A 23,369-nucleotide genomic window follows, 5' to 3' on the forward strand; every position below is an offset into this window, starting at 1 on the left:
GAACAAAATTCTAACTCACAAAAAAAGACCAGACTTACTGGCCTGACAGAGACTGGAGAAACTCCGAGAGTATGGCCCCCAGACACCCTTTTAGCTCAGTAATGAAGTCACTCCCGTTAACCCTTCAGCCAAAGATTAGATAGCCCCATAAAACAAAACAAAACTAATGGAGCATAACAGCCCAGGGACAAGGACTAGAAGGCAGGAGGGGACAGGAAAGCTGGTAATGGGGAACCCAAGGATGAGAAGGGAGAGTATTGACATGTCATGGGGTTGTTAACCAATGTCCTAAAACAATATGTGTACTACCTGTTTAATGAGAAACTATTTGTTCTGTAAACCTTCATCTAAAGTACAATTAAAAAAAAAAAAGAAAGAAAGAAAGCAGAAAAGCAGGTACAGAGGAACAAAGAACTAAAAAAAAATTATTGTGGCAAATTTTTTTTCCTTCATACTCAAACAGAACTTAGTGAACAGACTAGAAGAGCTGGAGCAAGGATATCAGTGGGGATTGATGAGTATGTATTAGACTTGTTCAGTAAATGGGAAGCAATGTCAGAAAGAATTTTGACTGATTTTTGTAATTTAATAGAGCATAGGCCATACTTTAATTCAATGGTTATGTGTTTCATTTTGTTGATGAAAAAACTGAGATTTATAGGTGTGCCAAAATATCTAATAGTAACAAACAACAACAACAACAAAAACCCAAACACCCAAGAAATGAACACTTTGAGAAAATGAAAATATGTTAAGTGACTTATCTTTTCTACAGTTTAGAAGTTTCTTTACTGGTCCTGTAACATACATTTTAAGAGTCTGGTTATTTCAATGTGAGAATGTATAGTTAGCTCAGGTATAGTAGTTCAGGAAAGCAGTTGTTCTTCCATATCTTACCTGCATAGGGCTTCAGGATTCAGCTTTGGAAACTGACATGACTTGGATCTCACTTTTTAGCTGTGTGACCTTGCGCATGTTACTTAACCTTTCTAATCTTCATTGTCCTCATCTATTAACTGAGTTTAAGTAATAATACCTACCTCATAAGGTTGCTATGTATATAAATATGTATAATGTTATAAAGTATATAAAAAGCTTAATAGATATTCACTAAATGGTAAATATTATTATTTTAAATAATACCTTTGAAGTTTCAGTGCTTTATTGCTCTATCATTACCTTCAACTATTTTGTGCCATTTTTTTTTCCCTTGGGGAGGAGAGATTAAATACTCTGTGAAAAAGTGAGTCATACGTAAAGCACAGGTGATCCATGAAAATTTGTTTCAAAAATTGGTTTTGTTCAAAGTTTACTTTAACATGATTATATTGTAAAATCCCTTTAAATTTAAGTATGTTATATAGGATAACATTATTCACTTAAATTTTAGTTCATATTCACTATAGCCAGATCATATATTGTGTAGACTTATAATTATGTATTTTTTAAAAAGCCCCAAACAAGAGACTAAATTTACAGTACCTAGCACACTCCTTTGCTCAATCAAAGATCAAAAGGTAAATATTTAAAATGGCTTCTTTTGAATTTATTTAGGTAATAATAAAATTGAAAGAACTAGAAATTCATTTCAGAAGGAGATTCATCTGAATAACATACTAGAACCTAGCAATTTTTAGCCTTAGTAATAGATGATTATGATATTATACTTGCCTAGTGCAAAAATTGAGTGAAGTTCTATAAAGACAGGCCACAGAGAATTTTTTTGACATCTTCTGGTAGTTTTTAATACAAAGCACTAGCAATATCATTTTCCAAGATGGTCTTAATGAGATTCATATTACCTAAATTTTAAACATTGTTGAAGATCTGCCTTCTCCAAAAATCAAGCCGGATCTGGAATTTCTCCCTTGACTTGGCTCATGTTTTTATAATGGAATCTTAGTGTCTATCACCAGAAAGGCAAACTGTATGACATGCTCAGGATGCCAGTGCACTTCTGAAGTCTACCCCTCTCTTATTTTTTTTTAAGTATCGTTTTCTTTTCCCTCTGTCCTGTTTCTGTCCCATAGGCTATTGCATAGCCCATTTGTTAGAACCTTCTCTGTAGACTAAATACAAGGACCAATTTTGATCTTCTGCCAGACTCTGCCTAGTTGAAACCGTGTTAGGCTATTAAAACACTCCAATTGGGAATCCCTAAATTGCCAGTAAAATACAGTTGAGAAATCACCACTGGTTTGGTTAAAGATGTAAAATTATTACTAGTTGCAATGAAGTGTTCCATTGAATTAATTAAAAGAATTAATCCAAACAGCATTATTTAAACCTTATTGCTCCTTTGCATTTTGTATATATAATATTGATTAATGTTGACAGGGTTCTAATTAGCTTATTTATCCTGTATTTTATAAAAATATTTCTGTTATGCATCCTCATGGGAATGCTCACGAAGTTAAAACCATTAGTAAAAGATAGATGTGAAAGACAATGGGTAGAGACTTGAGGAAGAGTTGCCCCCCCCCACTTCCTTTGGTAATAAACTAAACAACTCTGATTATAATCTGAGCCGGCAATAAAGATTTTTTAAACACAAGGCCCTTTAAAATAGGTCAGTTCACTGGAGCACAAAGACATAATAGTAACTTTCTTGAGTTTCTTTGTTCGTTTTTATTAATGCGGTGGACTTAATTGCTTTCACAGCTATGCATGATATTTTTAAAAATCCAGTGATATTTTGATCAGAGATTGAGGTTACGTTTATGTTTTATAGTTGGCTCAAAATGGCTCATAACATTTTATTTTCTCTTCTCAAGAAAAAGAAACTTTGAAAGGTGAATTGTTTAGGAAGTGCAGCTCAGCCAACAAAATGCATATCTTTCTCTACTTAGTGATTGTATAGGCCAAAGATGATGGTAGATTTTAACCATGAGCTTTCTATGATTTATAGAGATTCACTATTCACCATATTCAACAGAAAACGATTCCATGGCCTTTAAATGCCAATAGAGTAAAAAGTCTCTCATGTCATTCTGAAACACTAGGTGCTATTGATCACTCAGGAGATGGTGTTTACCAACTCCCAATATTTTTTTTCAGATTTCTTAAACTCGGTGATTCAATAAGTGGTTCATGAATCGCCCAGAAGCCGTCCTGATTAAATAATAAAGAACCTATTTCCGTTAAAATGGACGTGTTATGCCAGCTTCTGATGTTTTCCGAGGAGACGGCTTTGCAGGTAGTGTCCTTCCTATCTGCCTGCGGGACTTATTTATTTATTTATTTATTCAGGAAACAGAGAAAGATGAACCTGGTATTATGGCTCACACTCATTGATGACTTTGGGCTAATGTACCGGGCAGTGGAAGGCAGCCAGAAGTAATTTAGGCCACTTTTTCATACATTTTCCACCACGTAGGGGTAGTACAGAGTTAATTTCATATAGTTTTCAACCAGTTCTGGGAGCTCTGTGAATCACCTCTTGCTCTATTTAAATTAAAGTCTGTTAAATTGTTTGAACTGTCAGAGATCCATAACAAAATTTCCTACAGTTCCAAATTAAATACAGACTAGCCATTTTCACAGAAAGCATGGAAGCTGAAAACATTGAGAAGCAATTTTATGACTGAAGATGAACTAGGAGGAAAGGTGAGAGTAGAACAACAAGAGAAGTGAAATAAGATGACCAAGGCACGTATTTCCAAGACACTCACTAGCAATTACCTTCAAAGGTCAATATCAATCTATAACACAGAAAGTGATCTCTATTGATGGGACTTTTTTTTTTTTTTTTTTTAATAGAATCCAAAGAAACACCTTGGCAAAATAGATTTCTTTTCCTTCCACTTACCTGACATTTCTTATGGGGCCTCACTCTAACCATAAATATCTTCGATAAGTCATAGTTGCATATGGAAACAAAAGAAGATAACTGAGTAAACCACTGTCAGTACAATATTTGTTTTCCTGGAGGTTTCAAGTTCAGTTGAATTCAAGCACCTCAGTTATACAGAGGGCAAGAGAGATAGGTCGGACTTAGAATAGTTCATTTAAGAAGGTAAATGTTAGTTTTAAGAAGATTGATAAAGCACTTTATTAGAATATAGTAGGTAAAACATTTGATAGTACCAACCTGATTCATTTTTGCATAATTTAGATATATCAGGATAACTTTGAGGCAAGAAAATAGGAGATAGCCTTAATGTTAACTTTTTGTTGTTGTTGTTAAGAGACTGTTAAGATATGGACAAGGTTATTTAGAAAGATTTATTTTTTAGATTGACTCACTGTGTTGTAGACTGAAGGTCTATACTTTAAAGTATAATTGCTTTAGTGAAAATAAATCTAAAATCACAAGTAAGAGTATGTCCTCATGTGTTCTGGAAAGAAGGCCAGAGTGCATATTTTACATAGGGATGTGTAAATTTTACTTGAAGACTGAATTCTGGCTCATGTTCCTATTTTCAAGTCTAGTTTTTGGACTGTATAAAGAAGACCTCTCTAAATTAGAGGTAGAATGTATAAAATAAGACTTTCACATCATTCTGGAGAGATTTGTGGAAATGTAAATGTACTTTGATTTACTAAGAATTTCATGATCAAGGCAAAAGCATATTCTTAAACTAATACATATTTTTTGCTTGGTCCTTGAAGCATAAACAAAAATAGAGTCTATGAATTTGATGGTTTATCTATATTGCTATAAGATATTAACTAGGCATGGGTTTTTTAGTCATGAAATATATGATGCTAGGGAAATAATCATAGTTCTACTTTTGTATATAAATAGTTTTTCTCTGGACAGTTATATCTATGCTTAACAATAGCAGGTTATAATAACGTCTCAGAGATGAAAACTACCAACAATCTTCTTCATTTATTAATAAGTGATGTCCATGTTTTCAAAGCGGAAAAATTTGCATATGATACCAAGGCACAGACCATCTATGTTTAAAAGTGTTATTTGTTGAGAAAATTGATAATAGTAACAGAAATTACACTAAGCCCAGCATCCTGAGAATTGTATAGTTGCATCTCCATTAATTAGAACCCCAGATTAAACAAAAACTTGTCACAACTTCTATTTTCTCAAAAGGAGACAATTACAAGTTACAAGAGAAGAACTCATCTAATTTTTTAAAGGAAGGTAAAGCATTTACACATTTGCACCAGGTGACATATACAAAAATGTTCATTTCAGAATAATTTGTAATTGCTATAAATTGAAAACAACTCAAATATTCATTAATAGAATAATAGATCAATATTTGTGGCATGGTCTTTTTTAAAGTTTATGTTGTTGTTATTGTTGAGGTTATATACAGTAAAGCATACACCAATTCAACCGTTTCTACACGTACAATTCAGTGACATGATTACATTTTTTGAGTTGCACAACCATTCTCAACCTCCTTTTCTGAGTTATTCCTCCCCCATTCATATAAACTCACTCCCCTCTAAGGTTGCTATCTAATCTTCCGAGTTGCTGATGCTACTTTGATCCCATATAGATCTTAAAAGAGCATAATGACCAAGACAGACATTTTTTACTGGTTAAGCTAAACTATTGTTTGGTTTTAAGAAAACTTCAGGGTATATTTTTGGTTTAAGGTTTAAAGATTATCTCAGGGCAATAGTTTCAAGGGTTCATCCAGCCTCCATGGCTCCAGAAAATTTGGAGTCCATGAGAATTTGAAATTCTCTTCTGCATTTCCCCCCTTTTGATCAGGATTCTTCTATAGAATCTTTGATCAAAATGTTCAGTAATGGGAGCTGGGCATCATCCAGTTCTTCTGGTCTCATGGCAAAAGAGGCAGTTGTTCATGGAAGCAATTAGCGACACATTCTTTATCCTCCTGCTATTCCTGACTTTCTTTTTTCTTCTGTTGGTCCAGACAAATAGAGACCAATTGTTGTGCCTTGGATGGCTGCTTGCAAGATTTTAAGACCTCAGGCACTATGCAATGAACTAGAAGGTAGAACAGAAGCACTAAACATATTATTAGGCCAATTAACTGGGATGGCCAATGAAACCATGATGCTAAAATTCCAAACCAAGGAACCAAATCCTAGGAGGTTTTTGGTTGTACATAAGCAGTCTCAGCAGTTACTCTTTTCTTTTTTTTGGTCACTGTTGTAAATATCTGTCACGTAACTTTTGCCAATTCAACTTTTTCTAGGTGTACAACTTATTGACAGCAATTACAATAATTGGCTGTGCAACCCTACCCTCAATCAGTGTGATTTTTCCGTCACCATTAACAAACCCTTTCAACCTCCCTCCTGCCCCTGGTTAAAAAAAACAAACAAAAACCACCATTGCTGTTGAGTTGATTCCTATAACCACTAAATAAACTTTGGTCTCTATACATTTGCCTTTTCTCGTCTTTTTATATAAACCAAAAAATCAAACCCATTGTCATCAAGTCGATTCCGACTCACAGCAACCCTATAGGACGAGTAGAACTGCCCCATAGGGTTTTCAAGGCTGTAAATCTTTACAAAAGCAGACTGCCACTTCTTTCTACCCCCAAGTGGCTGGTAGATTCAAACTGCTGACCTTTTGGTTAGCAGCCTGAGCTCTTAACCACTGTGACACCAGTGCTCCATCTTTTTATATAAGGCCATACAATATTTGTCCTTTTGTGATTGACTTATTTCACTTAGCACAATGTCTTTAAGCTGCATCCATATTGTAGCATGTATCAGAATTTGGTTTCCCCAGCTGCCTGAGTAGTAGTCCATTGTATGTATCTACCACTTTTTGTTTATCCATTCATCTGTTGATGGGCATTGAGGTTGTTTCCACCTTTTGGCTTTTGTGACTAGTGCTGCAATGAATGTTGGTGTATAAGTCTCTGTTAGAGTCTCTGCTTTCAAGTTTTGTGGGTATACACGTAGGAGTGAAATTGCTGGGTCATATGGTAGTTGTCTTTTCAGTTTTTTAAGGAACTGTGTGGCCTAGCCTTAAATGGAATTTTAAAGAACAATAAAATTGAACAGGCTATAGCTACACATATCAACATTGCTGAATCTCACATTCATAATATTCTGTGAAAGAACAAAGTCACAAACGAAAACCTATAGTATGGCTCTTTTTATATAAAGTCCCCAAACAGGCAGATAACTAGTGTTGTTGTTAGGTACTATCAAGTCGTTCCAACTCATAGAGACCCCTTGTACAATAGAACACAACACTGTGCCATCCTCACAATCATTGCTATGTTTGAGCCTATTGTTGCAGCCACTGTGTCAATCCATCTCATTAATAGTCTCCCTCTTTTTTACTGATCCTCTGCTTTACCAAGCATGATGTTCTCCAGGGACTAGTCCCTCCTGATATGTGAGGCTAAGTCTTGCCATCCTCACTTATAAAGAGCATTCGGACTGTACTTCTTCCAAGACAGATTTGTTCAGTCTTCTGGCACTCCTTGATATATGGTATATTCAATATTCCTTGCCAATACCATAATTCAAAGGCATCAGTTCTTCTTTGGTCTTTTTATTCATTGTCCAGCTTTTGCATATATATATGAGGCAACTGAAAATACCATGTCTTGCGTCAGGCAAACCAGGTGATGTATTTGCTTTTGAACACTTGAAAGAGGTCTTTTGCAGCAGGTTTGCCCAATGCATTATGTTGTTTGATTTCTTGACTGCTGCTTCCACGGGCTTTACTTGTGGATCTAAGTAAAATGAAATCCTTGACAACTTCAGTGTTTTCTTCTTTCATTACGATGTTACTTATTGGTCCAGTTGTGATTAACAGGCACGTAAATTGTAGGGAGGCAAAACTATTAAGAAAAGCAAGGAAATTATTATTATGAAAATCATAATAGTAGTTGACTCTGGAAGTGGGGGTTGTGATTAGGGTTGAGCACTTTGGAATTTTCTTTAAAAAAAAGAAAAGAAGAATCACTTCCAAGATTAAATATACATCCATGTCCTATACCTCCTATACCTATATCTGTAATATTTTATAATGTCCATTGATTTCTCAGAGGTATGGAAATATCCAGAATTGTTTTTTAAGAGTTAATTGTAATCTAAAAACTTTACTTACTTGAAGCAGGAAGGTAGCTGATTAGCTGACAAATATTAGTGAGATTATTAAAACGTGTTGCTTAGTCTTCAGTAAAAACCAAAACCAAACCCATTGCCGTTAATTTCGACCATAGTGACCCTTTAAGACAGAGTAGAACTGCCCCATAGGGTTTCCAAGGAGCGCCTGATGGATTTGAACTGCCAACCTTTTGGTTAGCAGCTGAACTCTTAACCACAATCTTCAGTAAAGAATTAAAATATGAAAACTACTTGATCCTCCCAATACTTAATTGAGATTTTACTGTATGTATCAGATATAATTACTAGGAGAAAAATATATAGTACTTTTTTTTACCCAAAACATGGAAACAATTTAGTTTAGCCTTGCAGATATCCCCTCACTTGTGTTCCTATGGCCAATAATATTAGGTAAGACCCTTGACTTGCGTGCATTGGTAATTTGTGCATATACACTCAGATCCATTTCAAAATAATAAATGTTCGTTTCTTAAAGACCCATAAGGGTTTTGCTTATATTTTTTTCACATGATGCTTCATTGTATTGTAAATATACACTGGGAAAAGAGAATAAGACTTGTCTAGTTATTTAATTACACCACATTGATACAAAGCAATAGGTGCTTTTAAAGAACTAAAAAGAAAATATGCTTTTGGGATAAACTCACTCAGAAGCATTTTGTCCATGGGTGCCCACAGTGCATGGTGTTCTTGGTTGTCTGAAGACCCTTGCAGATGGTCATCTAATATGGTATTTTTAAAGAGTAAGGACCATTTAATACCTTGAAACAAGAACTTTAAATGGTGTAATTATTCTTGCTTCCTCCTAGGTTAAGCCAATTTTCAGTTTGCCACTAGCAAAGAATTTATTCCTCGGGGTATCTATCCTGAGACTCTTCTTTGGAGTCCAAGTAATTCTTCCTCTAATTTTTTAAGCTAATTTTCTATAATCCTAAACATAATTAAGTGTAATTATTTTTAGCAGATTCTGAGCTGGTACACTTTAGGTGAATCTATCCTATACTTTCTTTGTCATAATATTGGTAAATATTTTTCACCTATAGGACCCTTCACTTAGACAATTCAGTACACAATTTTTAACTTTTCTATTGATTTATAGTCATACTTGACATGTTATTTTATTTTTATTTTTATTACATATTTAATTCCTTTCATAAAGGCATTTATACTTATGTCATAGAGTGTGAAACTGATATTTTAGAAGGAAATTGGGTAATTAAAATACTAATTAAGTATAATAAGCAGCAGATTAAAAGTGTTTTGTCATGAAAACTGGATAGCTGGCTAAAAAGGGTTTTTCTTTATTAGTTAGATACCTTCAGCAGTGACAACTGAAATGACTGTAATACTCAATAGTAAAATAAATCTATATTAATACATTCAATATTCCAATCTACATATTTTTTACTAATTAAACAATTAACCTAGAGGGGCATAAATGAAAGGGAAGGAGTGTAAAGAAGATAGTGTTCTATCACTTGGGTCTCTGAATCAATTATGTTAGGAATAATCTGATTCAACTTCTGAAAGGTATTAATTTGTTGCTGTGCTTTACATTTTTATATAGAAAATTAACTTTTACATTGTAATAGTGTGACAAAATTTTAAATGAATTTGAAACTCAGTATTGTACATGATTCTTTCTTACTTATCTATAAATGAAAATTTACACTGTCCTAAATAACAGTTGAGGAACTTCTACTTGTGAAATTATTTTCCTTTGGCAATGTGGATGGAAAAGATTTGGGGGAAAAAAAAAAACATAAGTGCTGGCACAATTGACAGGAATGTTGGAAAAAATTTTTAAATGTTGGCATAGGAATTCTTTAAAAATTCTAACTTACTCACATGTGAAATGAAAGTAAAAAAGCATCTGTCCTATTTTATGCACACTGACTAAATAAAAATGAACAATTATATTTAGCAAAGTATAAAGCTCTTTAAACTAAGATATTCTGTCTGGCTTTTGGCGATCTTTATGTTATTTGTTCCATTGAATTAAAATATTATGTTTGAGTGCAGGCATACTTTGAAAAGCAAAAATTATAGAGAGTGAACATTCTCTTTCCAACTCTGATGACCCTAGATGAAATATGAAATTTTGGAGAGACTAAACACTTCTAATATACTTGAGAGGAGAACTTTGGATCTTGGCCTCATCTGTGATTCAGCCCATTTATTACTGATATATTTAAAAATGTATGGACATGTCTTACCACAGCACCTATTTTTCTGCCCAAGGTGGAAGCGTATAGATTAGGTCTTTAAGGATTACAACCACAAATTTTTTTTTTTAATTTTCCACATTTCATGTTTTTAATTCTACTACCAGATGTGGTTATATTTTCAGTGAAAACAAACAAGAGGCTTAGAGAATATGAAATTCTGTTTTGATTCCTTAGGAAATTAGTTTAATGGCCAACATGACATTTTCAGATTGTTGTCTGAGGTGTTTTATTGTGTCTTGGTGCTGGAAAAAACCTATTTGGAGCTCTTATTCAGATTTCAGTAAAGCCATTCTATTTTGCCATGTAGTTATTTACTGGTAGAATTTATTGTTTTCCACTCATCAAGTTTTTAAAACAAAGAACTCAACACATGGATTCATAATTGTGATTGAAAGTCCATGGAGTACCTAATTTCCTTTGATCCTTTATGTTGAACAGTTCAGGCCGTGGTACTTGCCTTGATAATGAGCCTCCCAAGCGTGACTTTCTTTATCCAGCTGTGGCCCCAGGTCAGGTGTACGATGCTGATGAGCAATGTCGTTTCCAGTATGGAGCAACATCCCGCCAATGTAAATATGGGGTAAGAAGTCTTAATCCTTATGTTTAGCTATTTATATGTGTTTTTCATGACACAGATGTTAAGATATGTTCTTTTATGACAGAAATGTTAAGATACAGTTTTGATAAACATAGTTTAACTCTAGTAACATCATTAATGCAAATATGGCCTTTGACATTGCTGTTTTTCAGGTATCATTTGTGTAATACTTACTTCTAAATGTTTGGACAATCCTGAGTTAGACGCGTTTAAAATTTCTTTTGAGTTAATGCACATAGAATTTTAATAATTTCTAATGTATTTATTCATTAAGTCTTGAGTTTTTGATGCCAGCTTTGTTTTGTCTTTTGAAATATTATGGTTTTGAAATCTAGCCACTTCCCCCTTTTCTGGCACTCTTATAATTGGGTTAAAGGGTATTTTTATGCTGGCTGGGAGACTTGACTTTAATTCATACTTGCTAGTACTGAGTCATTTCAGGTTGCTTCTTCCACTTCCCACATTCCAACACAATGATTGAGGACAAGATGACATTAGCCCAAACAGTGAAACAAGAAAAATTGCTGAAGGGAAAAAGAAAATGTAGGCATCATAATTGACTCATCAGGTCAGCCTATAAAAGTCATGGTGTCTATACCAGAAAATGCATAAAAATATTCTTAGGCTTCATAGAAAGCTTGTGTTCCATATAGGGGCATGTTCATAGTAGGAACATAATATAAGCGTGTTGAATAAAAAAATGAGATTTAAAAATATCAAACTGTCAAAAAATATTCAGGTTTAAAACATAAGTTTAAAGGTTTGGTTCATATTTTTATACAAATAATGTTTTAAAAAATAATATGAAGAAAAGGAATTACATTTTAAGGTAGTTAAAACTAAACAATATACTCATTGTACTCTACCAGTTATTCCTCTTGGGCACAGTACAAAGGGAAGTGATTTTTTAATGTCCCTTGGGTGACAAATCTATTATTCTTAGTAGGCTTTGGCAGCACATTTTGTGCACTAGATTTAAAGATTATTTGCAGCTATCTGGATATCTAGAACACTGAGTAAAACTTTTGCCTTTCTTGTCTCTCTGTAAAGAATATTTACTTCTTATTTCTGTAGAGTTCTAGTTCCCCCACCCCCAACTCTCCACCCCCCCACACCCACTCCCAGTTCGCTTTTTCCCTCACTCATAGTCAAATTTTAGTCACAGTTTTTATGTATACTTGTAGGTTGAAAGACACGATCAAATGAGATTAGAGATTTTCTGTTAGATTGTTCTTACCTATGGTCTCTCATTTCTTTGTTAGTAAGTGAAATAGTTAATCTACATTTTAGTTGTTATATTGGAAATTGGGTGTTAACTCTACCTATGAATTTCTATATCAGATAACTTATACCATCAGCTTTATAGGATCTATGGATGCATTTTTTCTTTCTTAAATAAATTAACAAAAATTTGACCTTATTCTCTTATCTCCATATCTCTATATTTTATTCATGTCAGACTAACAAAAACAAACAAACCAAACAAATAGATGGATTCTGACTCATAGCGACCCTATGGGACAGAGTGGAACTGCCCCATAGGGTTCCCAAGGAGCGGTTGGTGGATTCAAACTGCAGACCTTTTGGTTCAGACTAGTTGATGTGAAGTGACATTTAACGATAATTAAGAAATTGTATGATTTTAGTTTATGTTCCTCATATTCTTCTTTTTGATTTTATTACGTGCTATGTTTATAAAGACTTCTGTAATAGGTATAAAATAAAATTTGAAAACTTGGGAAAAGACATAGCATTTAACAATTCTATACAACCTCAGGTATTTTATCATGAGAAGCCTTTTCACTTTGATTTTCAGTAAAATGTTGATTTTCCTATACTCGTGACAATATGAAAATGATTTTGTTATTTAAAAAATGCTATTTATTACTAACAAACTTTCTTTAGTCATAATAGATTCTTTACAGTCACTCCCATCTCTTAAACTTGTGCCTGAAAAATTGGGTTTACACAATTGATAGCACCAAAACCCACACCAAGTGTTATCTGATAAATCCCTAAGATTTTAAAGAATTCTAAATGCCACTTTAGAAAACAGTGGTGGCTTTATAGGTGTTGTCCAGTCACATAAACAAGGCATGCTTCAACTGGTAGCTGAAGGGAAAAACAAACTAGCCCTGCTTTTTAGATAGCTGTCTGAGTGTAGCATGCTGAGATGAACACTAAACACAGTTGCTGTTGACTTAGGAGAGCACCCTATGCGGCAGACTTTTAGAGGGGGGCTACTCCTGTTGTTGGAGCCTCATGAATTGACGACTCTTTCAGCTAGTAGGTCTCATTTATGATGTCAGGGAGAATTTTAAACTGCAGCATAGATCGGCTTTCCATCTCTCCCAGTTTGGTCATTGTGCAGTCATTGCTGGGATTACTGATGATTGTATCTATCGTTATTAAAAATCTTGCTTGAATTCTTTGTGAGTGGGTTCATTAATATACATGTTAGTCACATTTGATAATTTACATGAATACTTTTTTTTTTTTTAAATTTCAATTCAGGGCAACATTTTCCACTGGTCTCCATTTATATCATTAATTTATGGTTTCCAGGTGTTTTTAAATTCTAATAGAGGTAATGAGGAGATTGTAATGGCTATAAATACAAAGAATAAAATGTACGGTACAATATACAAAATAACAGTTGTATAATGCAGTAATCTATAAGTGATATATAGTTTCAGGTATTTACATAGTGCCTTTTATCGGAGATACTTCCAAGTGCTTTAATAAAAATAGTAATTATCTTAGAATATTTTATAGATGGGCAAACTAAAAATACAGGAGTGATCCTCCCTCCCCATGGTAAAATAAATAAATAAATAAGTGGTCTAAATCTGTCAGTTCTGTTTTCTACTAAGTGTTAATATGATAATTATATTAAAGGAAAGAAATAAAGATAGCAGATCTATTTTATTTCGGGAAATACTTTTTACTCAGTTTTTATCATGTAATATTTGTTTCTAAAAATCTTTTGAAAACTCCCTATCTTGTCCGTTTTCTGTGGGGAGAGAGACGATCAGGAGAGCTTCCCTAAACTTATTGCCTAAAATATTTGAAATGTTCTAAAGTACAAACATTGTTTAAATTCTCTTGTATCTGAAGTCCTGAATCTTGGGTTAGAGGGGATTCTTTTTTTTTTTTTTTTTTTTTACCTTATATAGAGAGTTAGAACCTTTTCAAGGCAAGATGCAAGTACAGACAAACAGCATGCAAAGTAAGATTGCTACTAGATAATCTAAAAAAAATCTGCTGGCTATGTTAGCAGATTTCAAAGGGGCCTTGGATGCTTCCTAGATGAAAGTACTTTGCAAATAAAACAGCATATCATATGTCCAAGTAATGTTTCTTTTCCTATTTAGGGTAACAAATAGTTTCTTATGAAGTTCTGTAGGATCTATTGTCTCACCCTTCTTTCAATTTCCATTAGTCTCCTCTTTCTTGTTAGAAAAGAAATATTAACAAAAAGCATATTACAATGATAAGAAGTTTAAACTTAGGAAGGAAGTCACTAATGAGCCTATGTACTGCAGAGGCTGTGGGTGATCTTTTAATTGCTTTCAAAAAGAACAGATTAATTCAGGACTCAGTCTCAGATTTAGCTTTGTATTCTTTATTCTGTCACTTTAAATCGTATTTTAAAATTGTTTTTTAATAGCCTTAATGGTTCAGTATAGGTTAACAATATCTAGTCCATAATTTGCTGGGTGACGCAAATAGTTTGCGATCAACTACTAATCTAAAGGTTGGTGGTTTGAACCTACCCAGTAGTGCCACTGAAGAAAGACCTGGTGATCTGCTTCTATAAAGATTACAGTCAAGAAAACCCTGTGGAGCAATTCTATCCTGTAACACATGGGGTCCCCATGAGTTGAAATCGACCTGATAGCAAAGGGTTTGGGTTTTTTTTTTTTTTAATCAGGCGATGAGAGTTCATCCACAGGTAGATTTAAGGCCCCACACAGTCTGAAAAATTTTATAGACATCATGAAACCAAACCCATTATAGTCGAGTTGATTGTGACTCATAGCAACCCTATAGGACAGAGTAGAACTGCCCCATAGGGTTTCTGAGGAGCGACTGGTAGATACAAACTGCTGACATTTTGGTTAGCAGCCAAGCTCTTAACCACCACACCACCAGCTTTGTTTAATTTATGATTTTCTATGAAGTTTGTCACTGTCACATAGACGTAAGAGTTAGCACATGAAAGTATAATGGTATATTGTACATTGTGGTGCAAACGGTTAACATGCTCGGCTGCTAACTGAAATGTTGTCGGTTCAAGTCCACCTAGAGGCACTTCGGAAGAAAGGCTTGGTGATCTACTTCTAAAAAATCAGCCATTAAAAACCCTATGGAATACAGTTCTGCTCTGACACCTACGGTTTATATTTCTCCTTAACATTTATCAGTTCCTAACATAATATTTATTTTACTTATCTTGCTTATTTCCTGCCTTACCCACTAGAATCTATTTTCCGTAGAGGCAGAGGGCTTTTCTGTTTCCTTCGCTGAGGAATCCCCAACACCAACAACAGTGCCTGGCTCATGACGGTCCTTAATAAATATTTGTTGAATGAATGAACTGACAATCATAATGAGTATGTAAACTCCATGAGGGCAGGGGTTCCACCCAGCTTGTTCCTGGCTGTTTATATAGTGAGTAGCATAATGCCTGGCTCATTGTAGGAGCTCATTAAGTATTTGTTGAATAAATGAAAAAGAAGAGTTATCTTGTGAAGAGATAGGGAAAGAGGACTGTGAAGACCCTGAGGCTATGTATTTGAATAGCTGAGAGAAGGCCCTTGTGGCTGAGGCACTCAAAGCAAGCACTACATAAATGAGACAGGAGAAGAAGATAGGGGCCAAATCTCACTGCACCTTATAGGCCATGTTAAGGATTCTAGGTTTTTATCTTAAGAGCACTGGGAAACTATTGAAGGGTTTTTATGAATGAGATCATAAGAGTTTATTGATGCACAGGAAGTCACAGAATTTCTAAGGCACAGTGTATCATAGCAATCAAATGTAATTTTACTGGTTCCCCTAAACATACCCTACACTTAGTATTAAAGCAGATCTGCCATTGATGATACTCGATTGTAGCAATGCCCTTGCTTTTCTAGGTAAAAATAAACTTATTGTGTTTATACCAGAGGGGAATGTATCATAACTGAGAAGAGATGAAAGGAAGTGTTTATGTATAGAAGTGGACTTCATAATTTCGACTTTAATACTGCAAAATCCCAGTGTGTTGTGGTAGAAATATGGAAGAACATATAAAAAGAAAATATGACGTAACTTTGGATACTTTAAAACTTCTCATCAGTTTTGAATCTATTTGTGGAGAGGGCTATATTTTACATACAGGTTGTCAAACTTTTGAGTATTTTCTCTTCTACATACCCAATTAAATAATTAATGATAAAAATAAACAAACAAACAAACCCGTTGCCTTCGAGTCGATTCTGACTCTAGCGACCCTACAGGACACAGTAGAACTGCCCCATAGGGTTTCCAAGGAGCTGGTGGATTCGAACTACTGACTTTCTGGTTAGCAGTGAAGCCCTTAACCACTGCGCCACCAGGGCTCCACAGTCTAAAACTGGTTAAGTGTACCATATTTATTCTAAACTTTTAAGTGATGAGAAATATTTAGGATCTGATATTAGAAATGAAAGATCATACAAAATATACAAATGTGTGTATACACACACACCATATATATATTTGTATATATTAATTTATAGTAAGAAATATAGCCACATAGTTTATTCAGTAAAATCTACTGAACTCTGCACATTTTCTCACCTAAGGAAATTATACTCTGTAGGTCAGTTTATTATCAAAAGGTTGTTTGGTTAACATAGAATTAAAATGTGAAACAATGTAGATCTTTTTATTAATATGTTAATTAATAACTATAATAATAATGCCATCAAATTATTTCAGTGTGAAGTATAGCTACTTGCAGATGAGGTAACCTGCTAAAGACAAAGGAGTTGAGTTCTTTGATCAAGGTCTTCTCCTCCTGGGAGAATACTTTGTCTCTCAGACTCTCCAGTTTTTCAGGTTTTCATACTTACCCCCTTCTGTCTATTATTTTATCACCGTCAGTTAGCTAAGATTCAAGTCATTATTGATTTCTGATTAAGAATCATTCATTTCATGTAATTATGTGCTGATTTTATTAGTCTATTTTGGCTATTTACCCCCTTTTTTTTTCCCAAAGAGATGCAGATAACTTGGGAGAGGGTAGTAATCATAAAAGAGAAGTTTAAAGAAACAGAGTTTGATTAGCCTGTGAAAAAGAAAGCTAAATGTTGGCCTCAAAACCATATTCAGGCTTTGGAACACTTATTATAGTTTGATAACCAGTAACAAATTGTTCTCCTTCCCTACCAAGAGCATAAAAAAACATAGTGGTCTTAATTTTTACAGCTGTAAGGTTGTAGGTTAGGTGGTAGGAAGAATTTCAAAGTTATTAAATATTGGACTTTTACACTGAGAAAGATTGTAGAATAACTCTCCCTGAAGGTTTTTAAGTGGTATAAATATTAATATTCTACAATGTGGCTTGATATGGGCTTGGAGAATAAAAGGCATGAAGTATTTTATCACCTGAATATTCTTTTGGAGTCCAAACATACATATTTAGCAGGCATATACAAGATAAGAAATTAGATTTTTATTTTTCCTTAAATTCCAAGCCAAAAATCATAGGTCCATAATCATTTGTACCCTTAAACATCAATTGTTGTTTTAAATCTTAGGATTAAAAAACAAATAAATTTTTTAAAAACCCACATTTTTCTTAACCCTTTCAAATTGGCGATAAGTTATGTAACCCAAATTTATAGATTAGGTTTTTTGTTACGTGTTTTTTTTTTTCGCCTTTCTAGGATCTCTTACAATTAACTTATCCGCATAACAGGATTAAAGTATTTAAGGCTGAAATAAGGATACATTATCCTCTCTCTTTGGATGGCTTCTAAACACCTGCACCAGGCCACAGGGTCACCATATGTTGGTTTTCAATTTTCCTTTTGTATGATAAAATGATAAGTAACCTTTCTAATCATTGATGCTCCTTCCTGACCTCTTTGAGCTTCAGGATCCTTTATTGCAAACAGCTGTTGAGAGATGTTACTGATAGGATAATGAGGACAAAGAGAATGTCTCATATCCAGAATAAAGAGTCCAAGATGGAATAGGGTTTACGGTTTCCAAAGGCCAGAAAAATCGTGCATGTCTCTTTTATGGTCTTTACAGTTGTTAAAAATGTTCATCTAGCAATAAAGACACCTTTATCTCTTCACATACTGTTTTACCTTCTTACTGATATAATAGTTTAAAAATGATTTTGTATTTTTATGATGTCCCTTCCCCTCTGTGTAAACTGCTAGTTTTAATTTTCCCAAGTAAAGTGAATGACTTCCCTTCCCGTTGTTTAGTCTTTTTTTTTTTTTTTTTAACAGTTTTAGTTGCTTCAAAAGAATGGAAAGATTGTTCACCATTCAGCCAAAGATTAGACAGACCCATAAAACAAAATGAGACTAAAGGGGCACAACAGCCCAGGGGCAAGTACTAGAAGGCAGGAGGGGACACGAAAGCTGGTAACAGGGAACTCAAGGTTGAGAAGGGAGAGTGTTGACATGTCATGGGGTTGGTAACCAATGTCATACAACAATATGTGTACTAACTGTTTAATGAGAAAGTAGTTTGTTCTGTAAACCTTCATATAAAGTGCAATAAATTAAAAAAAAAATAGCTTCCTAAAAGAAAGAAAAAAATGGAAAGATTGGAAATGATTATTCTAATTTCTTTTATTGTGTTGAAAAAGGTCTTTGTCTGTAAAATGATCAATTATTGTATTGTGAGTAGAGGAGCCCTAGTTCATTTCTTTACAAAGTTATTTTCTGCGTATCAGATGTCTTAGTTATCTAGCGCTGCTTTAACAGAAATACTACAAGTGGATGGCTTGAACAAACATTTATTTTCTCACAGTTTTGGAGGCTAGACATTTGAATTCAGGGTGCCAGCTCTAGGGAAAGGCTTTCTCTCTCTGTAGGCTCTGGAGGAAGGACCTGGTCTCTTCTGAGCTTCTGCCCCTGGGTAATCTTCATGTGGCTTGGCATATCTCTTCCCCCATCTCTGCTTCCTAGCTTGCTTGTTTAATCTCTTTTATATCTCAAAAGAGATTGACTCAAGAGACACCCTACACTAATCCTGGATTATTAACATTACAAAGACAACACATTCCCACCCATTCTGATAGAGTAGATTTCGACTCATAGTGACCCTATAGGACAGAGTAGAATTGCCCCGTAGGTTTTTCAAGGAGTGGCTGGTGGATACGAACTGTCTACCTTTTGGTTAGCAGTGGAGCTCTTAACCACTGTGCCACCAGAGCTCCACACATTCCCAAATGGGATTATAACCACAGGCATAGAGGTTAGGATTTACAACACATATTTTTGGACAACACAATTCAATCCATAATACTAGGTAAATTATTTTTGCATTAGATCATTAATTTAAAACTGTTCTCTATAATGATGCATAGTTTTATTGCCATTTATGGTTTGCTAATCTTTTTTATTGTTCTTAATGTTTGTAGTGTCATTTATCGAAAAATTAAATAAATTAGAAATCTGGAAGTTGATATTAAAATTTTAAATAAGTGAGAATATTTTTAAATGTTTTGTTTCTTGGAAGACCATGGAATAATTTGAGGCATTCATAAACAGTATCGTTTTAAAGTCCAAACACAAGTTGTGATGGTACATTCAGAAACTCCAGTAATAATAATGTATAAGTTGATGCCTAAACTCATTGATTGAGTGAATATGTTATGAATTAGTATACAATAGTCTTAATTTGGAGATATCTTGCTTTAAACCTTTACAAATATAGGTGAAGGATAGGAGGACATTATGAATGGATAGTATAATTTTATATTATATTACAAGTAAATATTTACTAATCAGCCTTAATTAGCCAATAACATTATTCATTTCTGATACACTTAAGAGAAATGGAAAAGTTGCTTGGTTGTGTGGCGATAACTTATGCATTGCTATTTGACAGAGATTCAAATCTAAATTTAGTTAGAATTGCAGGGAAATTGCTAAATCTTTCTGAAACTAAAGTTTCTCACCAATTTTCTGAAAGGATTGTCGTGATGATTGAATGTGATACAATATGCATATGCCTAGCACAGTAGTTGACAGTATGTCCTGAAAAAGCCTTAGTTTCTTTCTTTTCTTCCTGCCTATACCTCCCTGTTAAGTGGTCATAAAGCATATGCTGGAGTATCTCCAGTGATGGGAATTTAATTCCGTTTCCTCATTTTTCGGCTTTGACTTTTGGAAGACTCTTCTTTATATTGCACTGAAATCTGATCCCTCTAGCTTCTACCCATTGTTGAACTGACTTCTACACTAACATGCACATTTTTTTCTCCAATCCTTTATAAAATTTGCTTTCTAAAGTTTACGAGAAGAGTTCCAGTTTAGAAACATGACAAACAGTAAACCCAATCATTTTTTCCAGGTACAAAAACAGAAACACTAAACAAAATAAAACTACCATATTTTTATGCAAATGCATGCCTTCTATGTTTGTTTGCCAACCATGCCCTCCCCCCCCCAGAGGTATTTTCATAAGCGTGCTATGCTATTTTTTTCACATCAACATGTAAAAAAATTTGGCATAGTGGCACTTATGAAAATACCTCACAGTGGGAGGGCATGGTTGGCAAACAAACATAGAAGGTGGGTGTTATTTGCATAAAAATACAGTAATAGACATAATTAAATATAGTCCAACATGTTTAGCTACAGGATGTATTTCTGTAATGAGAAGAGGTTTATGTACAGTTGAAAAATTGAAGAATGATACTGTATAAAGCATAAATCTTGTTTGCTCATATGTGATTGTTTCTTAGCACGTTAATGATTTGAAACTACCAGCCAAGCTTTCTCTTAATTAAAGAGAAAATCTATAGCAATATATGAAGAACCTCAGGGAAAAAAATTGAAAAATTCTATAGAAAGGACTCCCTTTACTGAAGTTAATGGCTGATTTAGTGGATTCATTTCCAAAACACAAAGCTATCTAATGAAGTCATGAGGGCAGATGAAGAGGCTGTGGAGATACAGCCCATTATGTTGTTGTTTTTAAAGCTGATTGTTGAAGAAGCTATACCTTGGATCCAATTCTTAGTTTTGATAACAATGGTGTCTGTTGGAAGCAAATACCTCAAAGACCTACATCTCAAAGAGGAAGAACCACAAGCCACAAGGTTTAAAGCTGCAAAGAATTAACTGACTAGGATGCTGGGAATAAATGCCAGCAGAAATTTAACTTTACAAATGTTTTAATTAATACTGTTAACATTTTTGTTTTCTTTTTACAAAGTTACATAGGTTTTGAGTGGTCTAGTACAATCCTATTTTTTCCCATAAACACTTTTTTAATAAGTTATTTTGTGCAATGCAGAGTTTTTTTGGGAATGCATTCATCACCTTGTAACAGAGAACCAGTACATATGAGACCCAAGGAGGGTGAAGAGATTGGGGGATATACCAGAAATAAAGAGAGATTTTAGTCAGAGTGACAAGATGGTGAGCTGATGTTGACCATGTTGGGATAGAAGACATTGCCTTGGGCCATGAGATAAAGAACTGGAACTGAGACTCCTTCGTAAAGTCATAACACTAGAAGGACCATCTCAACTTAGAAAAAAGAATTAAATGGGCAAGGAATGTTACCTGCCCTTTGCTCTAGATAAGGAGGAATGGCTTCCATGAGAAATTAAAGCTCTAGACAGATGCCTCATATATGGAAAATAAGAAAGAGAGAGTAAAAGATGTGGTAGTTAGAATGAGAATGTCCAATGTAAGTTGAATAAGAGTTCTAGAAAGAAATAATAGAAAGAATGGAGAAGAGATATATTTTAAAAGATAATAACTAATAATTTTTCAGAATCAAAGAAAGCCATGAATCCTTAGAGCATGAATTCCAAGTAGATAAATAAAATGAACACCTGGTAAAACTGCACTAAAGCAAAGACAAAGAGAAACTCTTGAAAGCAACTGGAAAGGTTTAACCACAAAGGAAGAGCAATTAGACTGGCAAGTTACTTTTCATCAGCCTCCATAGAGGCCAGATGGCAGTGGGCTTAATACCTTCAAAATGCTGAGGTCAGCATAGAATAATACATGTCAGCATACAATTCTATGTTCAACTCAAATATAATTCAAAATGAGGGGGCAATCAGTTTATTTTCAGAAAAATAAGAAAAAGTCCCTTTCTAAATTAACTACAAAAATATGTATGTTACGAAGAAAGAAAGTGAACCCAGAAAATAGGGGTGGGATATAAGAAGCAGTTGGTATTAAAGGCATTTTTAAACACATAGACACACTCCATTCTCTAAACATTGACTCTCAAGTCTTAGCGAGTCAGTGGTTCACAAACTTTTAGATTTGTGTGGGAAAGGAAATTTCCCTCCAATTTTGGGGAGCAACATAAGGATCACAACTTTTTGTTTTTCCAGGTAAGAACACATTTTAAAAACTGGCATAAGCACACAGATACTGCCTTCAGGAATCTTGCAGTCTACTGTTCTTATCATTTCATAAAATAAAAGACATTTTAACTCCTCAAATGTAAAAAGAATAAAATTTAATTAAGATAGTCCATAAGGCACCCTGGTGGTGCAGTGGTTAAGTGCTTGGCTGCTAACTGAAAGGGCGACGGTTCAAACCCACTAGCAGCTCCACGGGAGAAAGATGTGGCAGTCTGCTCCCGTAAAGATGCAGCATTGGAAACCCTATGGGGGCAGTTTGACTCTGTCCTTTAGGGTCACTATGAGTCGGAATTGACTCGGTGGCAACGAGTTTGGTTTTGGTAAGATAGTCCATTAAAATAAATAGTTTTAGTCTCAAGGAAAAAAAAAAAAGACTACTAATTTTATCACAGAATATTAAGAACTTAATCATAGACTTGTAACAATCCATGGCATTTGGGCTGTATGTCTGTTTATACACTATCTTCTCCTCCCTGACATGAATGCTGAGTGACAGTGTTATTTTTTTCATAACACTAACATATACCTGGCACATAGTAAGTGCTCAATAAATATTCTTGAGTGAATGGAAAACATTTCTATCACCTTTGCTTTACCAGGCAGTCCTCCTAATTGGTTAGAAGTTGGTACCGTGAAATTAGAGATCCCATTTCAACTTTTCATTGTCATGTAACAGAAATGTCCCTTAGTGGGGACTGTTGATATCTTCTTTCTCCTTCTTTAAACTCAAGGGCAAGTACAAAGACCCAAATTTCCCCTAGATGCTTCCCCAAAATGAATTTTAGGGTTATAGAGGGGACCCAAACATGCAGACAATGATTAGTTCATAGAGGTCATGAAACTAATCTTAATAAATCTTAACTGCTGTCAACAGTAATCATGAGTATCTGAA

General features: G+C 34.3%; 1 protein-coding gene across 1 annotated transcript in view; it reads left to right on the forward strand.

Annotated features, from left to right (window-relative positions):
- ADAMTS6 (ADAM metallopeptidase with thrombospondin type 1 motif 6) overlaps positions 1 to 23,369 on the forward strand; it is a 297,249-nt gene that overhangs the window by 142,946 nt on the left and 130,934 nt on the right. Inside the window, exon 11 of the mRNA XM_004374547.3 lies at positions 10,707 to 10,848. Coding sequence (XP_004374604.1) covers positions 10,707 to 10,848 — 142 coding nt within the window. The remainder of the gene's footprint in view (positions 1 to 10,706; positions 10,849 to 23,369) is intronic.

The sequence above is a fragment of the Trichechus manatus genome, unplaced genomic scaffold, assembly GCF_000243295.1.
Source record: "Trichechus manatus latirostris isolate Lorelei unplaced genomic scaffold, TriManLat1.0 scaffold00029, whole genome shotgun sequence".
NCBI lineage: Eukaryota > Metazoa > Chordata > Mammalia > Sirenia > Trichechidae > Trichechus > Trichechus manatus.